The 12,466-nt window shown below is 38.9% G+C and overlaps 1 protein-coding gene across 3 annotated transcripts in view; it reads left to right on the forward strand.

Moving 5' to 3' along the window:
- Positions 1-12,466, forward strand: part of pam (peptidylglycine alpha-amidating monooxygenase) — a 353,785-nt gene that overhangs the window by 97,244 nt on the left and 244,075 nt on the right. For all 3 annotated transcript variants that reach the window (XM_078565974.1, XM_078565966.1, XM_078565978.1), the window contains exons 2-3: positions 3,092-3,571; positions 3,898-4,018. In XM_078565974.1, coding sequence (XP_078422100.1) covers positions 3,483-3,571; positions 3,898-4,018 — 210 coding nt within the window. In that variant the 5' untranslated portion in view covers positions 3,092-3,482. The remainder of the gene's footprint in view (positions 1-3,091; positions 3,572-3,897; positions 4,019-12,466) is intronic.

Genomic DNA, 12,466 nt, shown 5'->3' on the forward strand with positions numbered 1-12,466 from the left:
TACCATTTCCCTGGCTACCCTCTTGCTTTTTACATATGTATAAAAGGCCTTGGGATTTTCCTTAATCCTGGTTGCCAATGACTTTTCATGACCTCTTTTAGCCCTCCTGACTCCTTGCTTAAGTTTCTTCCTACTTTCTTTACATTCTCCATGGGCTTCATCTGTTCCCAGCCTTCTAGCCCTTATGAATGCTTCCCTTTTCTTTTTGACTAATCTCACAATATCCTTCGTTATCCAAGGTTCCTGAAACTTACCATACTTATCCTTCATCCTAGCAGGAACATGCCGGTCCTGAATTCTTATCAACTGACGTTTGAAAGCACCCCATGTCAGTTGTTGATTTGCCCTCAAACATTCACCTCCAGTCTAGATTCCTCAGTTCCTGCCTAATATTGTTATAATTAGCCTTCCCCCAATTAAGCACCTTAACCCAAGGACACCTGTTATCCTTATCCACCAGTACCTTGAAACTTACTGAATTATGGTCACTTTTCCTGAAATGCTCCCCTAATGAAACTTCGACCACCTGGCTGGGTTCATTCCCTAATACCAGGTCCAGTATTGCCCCTTCCCTAGTTGGACTATCTACATATTGTCTCATGAAGCCCTCCTGGATGCACCTTACAAATTCTGCACCATCCAAACCCCTAGCACTAATTGATTCCCAGTCAATATAGGGAAAGTTAAAATCACCCACTACAACAACCCTATTGCTTTTACATCTTTCCAAAATCTGCCTACATAACTGTTCCTCAATCTCCCGCCGGCCATTGGGAGGCCTATAGTAAACCCCCAACATTGTGACTGCACCCTTCCTATTCCGGAGCTCTACCCATATTGCCTCGCTGCATGAGCCCTCCGCGGTGTCCTCCTGTCGTACAGCTGTGATATTCTCCTTAACCAGAGGTGCAACTCCCCCACCTCTTCTACATCCCTCTCTATCCTGCCTGAAACATCTAAATCAACAATTTAGATTATCTTTCTATTTAAATTCCCTCCATTCCAATTTGATGAACTGTAAACATTTGTTAGTTTTGAACCAATTTGTTTGTAAACCTCAATTTTCCATAAGGTGAAAAGTTTCATCACCTGCTTCCAGCGAATTCAGAATATTCCACATTCTATTACTATTGTTATTCAGCCAGTTGATTTTATCCAGTTAGATGTCATGCCATAAAGTGTGTGTATCTTCACACCAGCTGTCATTCCCAATCCCTTGTTAATATCCATTGGTATCTCACTACCCACTGCATGGCAGCTTCTTGAAATTTGAGCTACTCTGTTGACAGGATCATCCAGGTCTGACCACTTCATTACAACCCTCACCACCCACATCTGCTCCCAACTCCCATTTCCTTCTGAGTCTGTCCCTGGAAAAAAACTTTTTCCCAGTAATTTACAATTTTGATTTTAAATTCCCAATTGCCTAGCTTTGGCCTTCCACTAGCAGTGATACTTCTGCAGCTGCCAATTTCCTCACCCACTCTCTCACCTCCACCTTTGATGTTCTGGCCTCTGGGTAAGCCTTTACACTATCCCATCCTGGTTGTTTGTCTGATATGGTTCTCATCATCGCTCCCTGAAGCCCAATGAAGCATGATTTGTTTAGCAATCCATTACTAGATTTGATTGGACTCGAGATTTCACTCTTGAGACCTCTTTCTCTCCTACCACAATCAGCCCGGAGAGCAAAAATAACCCCTGGCTTCTATTCTTCATTATGATGGTCATCATTAAAGCTCTATACCCTGTTCCCTCCATCTTCACCTTCAACAGCAAAATGATTTCTTTGTCACTGGGTCATACATTCAGCTGCCTCTGTAGCCTCCCCATCTTATCCTTTCCCACCAAGAACAAACATCCCTCCTGCTCCCAAGCCCACCACCAGCTCTGACCTTGTGATTTTCTCTGATTTAACTCCCATTTTCCCCATGCCTTCTCCAAGTTAATCTTGCCCATGAGACCCATGTCCTGCTTCCTTACCTCATTTACCAACTTCTCTTTCTAGCCCATATTCCAGCTGACATTGTTAAATGGGTCCATCTCAAGTACAGTCCTTTCACCACTTTTACACTGACCTTTTCTTTTTTTAAAAAAATGGCCTGTTCACCTCTGTACTTGCAAATTACAGCCCCATCTCCAATTTTTCTTTATTTTCCAAATTCTTTGAATGTTGCATACATAAATCCTGACCTATTTTACCTGCATTTCCATCTTTGAACCTGTCCAGTCAGGTTTCCATCCTCGCCACAACACCAAATGGCCAAAATCAAGGTCACAAATGACATTCACTGTGACTGTGGTGCATTGTCTCTCTTGATCTCTATGCAGCCTTTGACAAGGTTGTCTGCACCATTCTCCTCCAGTGCCTGTTGTTCAGCTAACTGGGACTGCCTTCAGCTTGGTTCTTGTCTTAACCAAGTGTAGTCAGAAAATCTCCAGCAATGGCTTCTCTTTGCAATGAATATATTCCTTTATAGGTCATGCTGCTTAAAGGATACTTTAAGCTTTTTTCTTTTATAAATTTGCTTAGATCTGGTAAGTTGGTAGCATTGCTTGGAATTGCAATGAAATAACTATAGGAGAGAAACTGCTAGGTGTGATTGTCTATCTATTTAAGTGAAGGTGTTTTATAATGGAAATAAAACCTGTTTTCATTCTGGAGGTGGAATGCTGTAAGTATTAGTCACTAGGAGGTATATAAATTGTGAACAAGGAACATCATCTGTGAATAAGGAGCATTGTGGCAGTTGAAGTTTTATTGTAAAAGCCAACCCAAATTGAAGTGAGATTGACCAAGAAATTACAATTTTTACTTTGCAGGTTTATCTTTTTAGATTCGTGTGCTGTTTTGTAGGCACCCTCGGCTGATATCTTTGGCATTGTATTGGGTGTTCTTTGAAAGGGCTTACAATATATTGTCACAAAATGACAGTGGTCAGAATAGAATCCAAAGATCACTTCAAGTCAAGCAACACTAGGTTTGAGCTGTAGCTTTTCAAAATAAAATAATAAAGAGCCTCAGCAGGGATTTGCTGAGGTTTAATGCTGTAACGTATTAGTCATATGCTATCTGTTTTTCTTTTAACAGTTTCCATCTGAATGAAGACTGAAGCTGCTCTATGTGCTGCCAATCATAAATTGTGAGGAGAATTATAGTCTGAAGCTGTGCACGTTTAAACAGGGGTCTGAACCTCTGGGGAAGTTCAGATTTATTTTGTCACTGGATTCTGAATGAGATGTCTAAATGAGAAGAGCGGTTGAGAATTTAGTGTTCACTAATAGAGACAGCAAAGAAGCTTCATGCGCCTGGCTGATTTACAGTGCGCCACCTCTGAGATTGATGGACTGACAATTGCTATGTCTGCAGTGCTGCTGATACCCCAGCTCTGAATTCATGCTGCTGAAGGAGTCTTACATTTATAGCTGATAGAATTGCACTGCTTTTCATCTAAGATCTGAACCAAAGTAGCAGAGTGGACATGGCTGGTTTCATTAACAAAGTGCTATTGGTATTTCTAATCCTTCAGAACAACTGTATGTGCCATGAAAGCACGTCTCTCTTAAAGAGGTAGGTATGAATATGAAATCATCTTTGCCTTTTTAATATAATTAATTAGTTCGCACGCTCACCCTTTTTGACATAAATATAAATGCATTCAATTGTATTCAGCATTGCAATAGTTCATTAGCAATTTACAAATTTACTGTGCAAAATTGTCTCTTGAGAATGGTAATACGTATCATTCTTAAAGTTCTAATTTTCTCTCAGTTACTGTCAGATGGGATAGTGCATTGTAATTAGAAACTGTACATTTGACTATTACATGTAAATTAGTGTTTTTCTAAAGAAATACGGGAAACTATAGTTTTTAAAATGATTTTATTTTTTCCTAGATATCAACAAAGCCCATGGACATTGCCCTCCGGTTGTCCCAAAAACAGGCATCCAGACATTTCACCAAATTCTCCTAACTTTAAACTTGAAGTTAGAATGCCTGGAGTAACACCTGTAATGGTAGGTTTGATATAAATTGAGCATTGTAATTCAACATTTATCTCTCTCTAGTGTACTTACCACATTCTTATTCGGATAGTTATGTTTTTCAAGTTTACAAAATTAAAATCAATTGTTTCACATATTGCAATAACTTGCTAAAATTTCCAGTAGGAAATTAAATGTTTTTATAGAAATGGGGTCTTTTTTATGAAATTGCTAATGAGTCCTATAATAATGATATTGCTTGAAAATTATTCTACAGTTCTGCTACAATTTATGTCCCTTTCTGTTAGAATTCATACTGTGGGTGTCATTGCATGCATTTTGTGGTTAAACATTTATCTCAGAATCTAAGCTATCAAGCCAGGACCTAATGTATTTTGTGGCAATGGGCCAGTGATTTTGGTCTCGAGGGAAATGAAATAAAGGGTTTGCTTTTACATCCAGCAGAGAAGAGTATATAATGGAGAAATGCTGTTAAAACAAGATGTGTCCTAAATATTATTACCTGTTTTGCATTGTCAGTGCCGTTACTATAGGGTTAGACTTTGCTTTCATAACATTTCTGCATAATATTTGCAGATTTTATCTTTTATTTTACAATACCATACTCACCATGAATCTTCTGCTTAATTAATTTTGCACTCATAGACGGTAAGAGAGTTTGGAAATGCCAGTTTCGTTTTGTACTGAAACCTTGAGAAACTGCAGCAATGCAACTAGATTTGTACAATTTAATAAGGGTTGCTCTGCAGATTGGGTGACTCATATTGCGGATAGTGCTTATTAGTTTGCAAAGCTTAGGGAAAATCTGTGAAAAAGCTGCTTAATTTTGGGGTAATCAATTTGTGTTTCATAATGAGTGATTGTAAAAGCATAATGTGTGAAAAAGGCATGATTTTGAAAATAGAAACTAGATGCAATTGGGATTTTAAAAACAAACCAGGTGACTATAATAAACACATGACTCACATTTTAAAGGGTGCTAGTTGTTTGATTTTTTTTTCCTTGTATAATAAGGAATACTTGAGGATTAGTTCCTAGCTCTGATTGCTATTCATTGATTTCTGCAGGTTAGTGTACATGCGTGGATGTTGGATGAGAATAGGGTTTGAATGGTCTATGTTACTGTCCATGGTAGAATACCCTGTCAACATATTATCCAGCGTCATGTGAAGACTAGGTGCTTGAGTGAGGAATTAAATAGCTGCTGGCACTCTTGGAACCATACACCAGAAAATCAGGGGAATAAAGGCCTTAGAATAATACTGTTGAGCCAGTTTAATTCAATTGCACCCTTGGATGGAACCTCAAGCATATTGAGGAATTATGAGCATGTGATTTCATAACATTGGCCCTAATATGATAATATAGGAATTTCACTACAGCGTGCTTGGATAATGGTTTTGTTTTCCAAATAGGTTTGTGATTTCATCCTGCTTTTAGTGGTTGTGATTAAGGTAAACCAGATTCTTCCTTGGAATCTAATGCATTCAGATGCCTGTTAAAAACTTAGTTACAAAGAAAGTTTAGTGTGCTTGAGCATTTTACAGGAGGATATTGTCAATGGCCATCTAACAAGTACATAAATCCATAATAAATTACATTTAGGAATAAAGGTTGTGGCTCACAGATCTTTGGAAATAATATTCAAGACTTTTTTTTAAGAGGAAACAAAATTGGTAGGTGATGGCAATCCACTTGGATTTACAGAAGACCTATGGTAAAGTTCTACAGATGAGGTCACATCAGTACAGGAACCATTGTTTTGCTTTTGATAATGTCTGTTCATACAATATCTCTATAAATCTCAATTCCATTCCTAACCAGATATTTATTGAATTGTCAAACTTTGTTTCAATAATCCAATCTATGGAACAGTCAAGCTTATAGCAATTGTAGTAAAGGTAAAAATATTTTTGAATTATTGAAATGTTTGAGTGTATTTATTATGAATGGTGTGCACTGGATGTGAAACATGCCCTGTTTCTTTTGAGTTACTGTCTACAAAATACCATGGATTCTGAAAAATCCCTTTTAACATCCTTGGATAGTAATTTCCTAATTTATAGATAAAAGAACAAAACATTGCTGACATACCTTTGATCGAATTCAAAGTCTTTTATATAGCTGTGAGGCACATGTCAAGCTATCAAGATGGAATAAATATGATCTGATAAAGGCTGACCAAACTTTAAGGCTTTTGGGTTTACTTCTTACTCTCAATTTTTCAGCTCTTTGGTTATTTTCTCTGGACAATAGGTGCTAAATTCTTGACCATTTGTTATTGTTAACTTACTGAAATTATCCTTATACCGCTGCACAATATATCTTCAGTCTTTAACAAGTGCTGGTACGTCATACTGAGTAGATCTATCTAATAAACAATGAACAAAGGGGAAATAATAAAAGGTTGTCAATTTAACTATTAATCTGTAGCTCTACAACTAAAAATCATCTTTTTAGCAGTGGAAGCGAGATAAAATTTACCTGGCTCTCGATGAAAATCACAGTTTGTTCGATTCATTTGTACTCTGAGGGCTTTTGTGCCTTTTTATAGCTCACAACCTGTGCCCAGGATTCATTAGAAATTCATGACTAATGGCCTAATTCAAAATAAAATAGGCTGTCAGGCTATTTGAAAATTAGGTGTGAAAGAAAGAAAAATGTGCACTAACTGGTCCCTTTTGTGACCTCATAATATTTCAAAACACTTTATAGCCAATGAAGTACTTTCAAGGTGCAGTCATCGTTATAATGTACGTGTGGGGTCCTACCTTAAACCTTCGACCCTGTACCAGCTAGACTATATAGCAAGCTTCACAACATGTGTAACAAAATAAGTAGAGACTAATATAGTTCTTTTTAAAACCTCATGCATTATCCCTGATACAAAAATACTGCTAAAGGACCAAAACAAGACCGAACCATTTCATAGTGTAAAGAACTATAGACTGAAATAAAGAAAATATTGGTGGTGGGAAAAGGGCACTTTTTTTTACAGTATATTCAAGTCTGATTTTTCAGTCAATATATTGCTGCTCTGACGAGTAAGGAAGCACTAAATGACTAGATAATGAAATGGGTCAAGTAGGCAACTTAAAGTTTGGGAATATTTGGGTAACAATAACCACAATAAAATTAAGTTCATCAGAATAAAGAAAAGGAATAGGAAAAAGAATATAAGTTGAAGAAAGGGGCTCTTAACTGGATAAGAGTAACAAACTTACCAAGGTGGAAACTCTCTCGAGTTATCAACAGTCACAGATTGCAACTCTTTCGAGTACAATCACAGTTTGAATTGGGTACCATAGGCACTTGATTGGCATAAGTAGAGGCTATAATTCAACAAGTAATAAAGAAATTATTCAGACTTAAATCACAAGTACTTGTTGGTTTATATTCTAGAAACCTGTGGCAAGCTTGGGGAAAGAATAATTCTGACCATAATTTTCCAAAGGGGGCAAAAATCTGTGCTAGAGGTTGATAGAAGAGATATTCCTCTTCAAAAAAGGTAACAGATAAGTAAAGAAAGTACAAGTCAACTAGTCTTTACTTTATATTACTAGATTGTATAATGCAGGAAGAAATTATTAAGCATTAGAGAAACATCAGGGTCAGTCAGTACACCTTTCTAAAAGGGACGTCATGCTTGGCCAAACTTACAGGATTATTTGAATGAATAGGAGATGAAAGATGAAAGAAATACAGTGGATGTCGCATATGGCCACGTTCTACTGAACTACATGGGTAGAGAGATAGTTGGAGAGCAGAACTTGGTGACCAGGATAGACTGAAGATGGCAGATGCAATTCAAAGCAGAAAGATATAAAATAACACATCTTAAAAGTAGGAACAATATATAATATATACATATCTCCGAAATTATAAGATTTTAAATTGCGTAGAGACAGAAAATAATCTGGTATAAAGGTACACAGTTCATTCAAGGTGTTGGCATAAGTAGATAAGACCATAAAAAGACAAACAGAATCTTTGATTTTTGTATCTAAAGGAATAGAACAAAAGAAGAAGCTCACAGTTAAACTGCACAAGACCTTGCTTAGGCTGCATTTGGCCATGCTCTGGGGCTTTTGTTTGGGAAGCAGTGACTTCAATGATGGGATAAGTGCCAGAGAAAACTGGGCCTGGTTCGAGAGTTGAAGTGTAGGTCAAGGTTGAGGGTGAGGCTGAGTTAGATAACTAGCTGAGGCAGTTAATCTTATTCCATCTGTAGGACATTTTTAAAGCTGTTTCCTTGAATGAAGTTGGGAATTAGCAGATAAAAGCAAAAAACTGCGGATGCTGGAAATCCAAAGCAAAAACAAAAATACCTGGAAAAACTCAGCAGGTCTGGCAGCATCTGCGGAGAGGGACATAGTTAACGTTTCGAATCCGAATGACCTTTCAACAGAACTGTTCTGTTGAAGGGTCATTCGGATTCGAAACGTTAACTGTGTCCTTCTCCGCAGATGCTGCCAGACCTGCTGAGTTTTTCCAGATATTTTTGTTTTTGTCTGGGAATTAGCAGTCCTTTTTTAATATTAGTTATAGCAAATGATAATGCTCTAAGCTCTTCAAAAATATATTGGTGCGTGCCAGTTTAGGAAACAGAGAGGCACAAGCGAATTATGTCTGGGGCAGAACTGTGTGTGGAATGCTGGGCAGAAGGAGGTTGGCAGGAAAGAGAGTTGAATATATAACATGCTGATGGGCAAGACCGCAAAAAAGAAGGAACCAGAGGGAGGTCAGGTACTGGAAAAGGATAGGATAGGAGGCTGGCAGTGTGCTTTGAATGGCAAGGCTTCAAACAATTGAAGAGGCCAAATGTCACTCAAGCTCTAGGAGCGGTAGCAGTTGAGGAAAGGTAAAAGTTATATTTCAATAATTAGAAATTTAATCACTGAACTAATTGTTTGACACGGCCATAATGTATTTTTTTCTACTTTGTAGCTGGTTCACTTTGAAAATATTGCGATCAGATACTTTGGAATGTTTTGTTTTCCAAATGTTTTACTTTCCTTAAAAAAAGGTAGAAATATAATATTTTAAAATGATATACCCTAAAATTTTAAGCATGAATATTGAGTGGGAAAAGTACAGATGTTTATAATCTCATTGTTTGTCAAGGAAATCAGAATCTGCCTTGTATATGATTTGAGAGCACAGTGCTGGAAGGCAGCAGCTGTTTTTAGAAGGAAAACCTCCCTTGTAAACTCTGGTTTGCGCCACATACAAAACAAGATCGAGCTGAAAAGGCTTCATTAGTTCTTCAGATGCCCTGGTGAAGTTCTTTTTTAGTCCACTCTTTTTAATTAGTTGCTACTTTGTTTAAGTGACAAGAATTACTGCACTTTAGATTAATTCATTGTGTAAAGTGCTTTGATCTGTTTTGACTAATAAGACAAAACTGCATTTATGGAAAAATCATTTTCACTTATTTAGGAGTGACCATTTAATGTAACAATCTTTCAGCTTGGTTCAGTAGTAGTACTTTTGCCTCTGAACTAGAGGTTATAGTTTAAGTCCTCCAAGACTCAAGCACACAAATCCAAGTTGACACTTGAGTCATACATTCTTATTGGTGCCATCTTTCAGATGAGATATTAAATCAAGGTTCAGTTTGCACAAGTGAATGCAATAGATCAAGTAGCGCTGTTGTTCTGGCATTCTGGACAACATTCGGTCCTAAAGAGGGCCATCAAAAACACATTAATTAACTGGCTATTCATCTAATTTACTGTTTGGAACCATGCTATGTACACATTGGCTGCCATGTTTACCAACATAAAAAAAATGTAATTACAATTCAAAAAGTAACTTACTGTCTGTGACACACTTTTAGTGGAATGTTGTCCAATACCCTCACCACATTTCACAAATCAGTACAGACATGTGAAAAGTTGATGCTGTTCATCAGGTTAGAGATATTTGTTAGGTGGACATTAGGACCTTACAGTAACTCATTTGACTGAGGACGTTGTTCCAGACTCTCTGACACAACCTATGGCCTTGTCAAAATTAGGTAGAAAATCCTTCAGGGAGAACTATTTTTGCAGACAGGAGAGAGGCAGACAAACTGTACTTATTTCCTCTAATCAGCTATCCATAAGCAGAAGGTGATTGAATTATTTTTAAAGTATATGGTAGTGTGTTTTCCCAAACCCTCAATTTATGTGATCCCATTTACTAATAACCCGCTATTTATTTACTAATTTAATATTTATTAATAACTCAGTAGGTTACGTTATTTCACATTCAAAACCTGGGGGAGGAGTGTTTGCAACTTCTCTCTCTCACACACACACACACACACACACACACACACACAGAGTGGGGGGGAATAGGAAAAAAGGTTTTACAGCTATGGGTAGTAACAGTATAAGAACCACAGAAATGGATATGAGTTTATGTGATTTCCAGAGTCACAGCCCATTGAGGAATTCATTCACGTAGTAGCTGGAGTGCAGCTGGCTGAAGACCAGAGTTGCAGAGTTTGCTTCACAGTCGCTGCTGGTACCACAAGATGAAGTAGGCACACACAGATTGGTCAGTTCTGCAGGTAGTGGTAGGAAATCTTCCAGAAGAGACGGGCTTGAGGAGCAGGATGCTCGGAATTCTGCTTCTTTGGGGGTTCACCAGTTGGATGTTAAACAGCAGATTGCCTGTGTAGCCCAAAGATGTGTTAGGAAATAGACAGAGTTTAAGAAAATCATATATGTATTTGGGTATTAGGAATAAGGTATATATTTAAGTATGTCCTGTGCACAAAAAGCAGAACGTATCCAACCTGGCCAATTACCGCCCCATCAGTCCACTCTCGATCATCGGTAAAGTAATGGAAGGGGTTATGAGCAGTGCTACCAAGTGGCACTTGCTTAGCAATAACCTGCTCACTGATGCCCAGTTTGGGTTCTGCCAGGGCCACTCAGCTCCTGATCTCACTACAGCTTTGGTTCAAACATGGACAAAAGAGCTGAACTCCCGAGGTGAGGTGTGAGTGACATCAGGGCCGCATTTGACCGAGTGTGGCATCAAGGAGCCCGAACAAAACTGGAGTCAATGGGAATCGGGGGAAACTCTCCACTGGTTGGACTCATACCTAGCACAAAGGAAAATGGTTGTGGTTGTTGGAGGTCAGTCGCCTCAGCTCCAGGACATCACTGCAGGAGTTCTTCAGGATAGTGTCTTCGCCCCAACCATCTTCAGCTGCTTCATGAATGACCTTCCTTCCATCATAAGGTCAGAAGTGGGGATGTTTACTGATGATTGCACAACGTTCAGCACCATTCGTCACTCCTCATATACTGAAGCAGTCCATGTCCAAATGCAGCAAGACCTGGACAATATCCAGGCTTGGGCTGCCAAATGGCAAGTAACATTCGTGCCACACAAGTGCCAGGCAATGACCATCACCAGCAAGAGAGAATCTAACCATCGCCCTTCACCTTTTATGGCATTACCATCACCGAATCCCCCGCTATCAACGTCCTGGGGTTACCATCGACCAAAAACTGAACTGGACTAGCCATATAAATATTGTGTTTACAAGAACAGGTCAGAGGCTAGGGATTGTGCAATAAGTAACTCACCTCCTGACACTCCAAATCCTGTCCACCATCTACAAGGCACAAGTCAGGAGTGTAATGGAATACTCCTCACTTGCCTGGATGAGTGCAGCTCCCACAACACTGAAGAAGCTTGACACCATCCAGGACAAAGCAGCCCGCTTGATTGGCACCACATCCACAAACATTCACTCCCTTCGCCACCAATGCACAGTAGCAGCAGTGTGTACCATCTACAAGATGCAATGCAGGAATTCACCAAGGCTTCCTAGACAGCAGCTTCCAAACCTATGACCACTACCACCTAGACAGCAAGGGCAGCAGATAGATGGGAACACCACCACCACCTGGAAGTTCCCCTCCAAGCCACTCACCATCCTGACTTGGAAATATATCACCGTTCCTTCACTGTTGCTGGGTCAAAATCCTGGAACTCGCTCCCTAAAAGCACTGTAGGTGTACTTATACCACATGGACTGCAGCGGTTCAAGAAAGCAGCTCACTACCACCTTTTCAAGGGCAACTAAGGATGGGCAATAAATGTTGGCCTAGCCAGCGACGTCCACATCCCTGAATGAATGAAAAAAACATGGTGCACAGCATAGCAACAGGTCATTTGGGCCAACTAGCCTATGCCAGTGCTTATCTTCCATATAAGCTTTCTCCCAGCCTTCTTCATCTAACTCTTTCAACATAACTTTCTATTTCTTACTCTCTCACGTGCTTATCTAGTTTCCTCTTAAATGCAGCTTCATTGCGTTCATGCATTTTATTATAGGACACTTCAATCTTAGCCATCCAAATTGTCCTTACTTTCTGTAATAAACACAATCTAATCAAGAACAAATAATCCATAATTTGGAGACACAAAGTGGAGGGAGATGGAATAAACCACAGT

The sequence above is a fragment of the Cetorhinus maximus genome, chromosome 2, assembly GCF_964194155.1.
Source record: "Cetorhinus maximus chromosome 2, sCetMax3.hap1.1, whole genome shotgun sequence".
Taxonomy (NCBI): domain Eukaryota; kingdom Metazoa; phylum Chordata; class Chondrichthyes; order Lamniformes; family Cetorhinidae; genus Cetorhinus; species Cetorhinus maximus.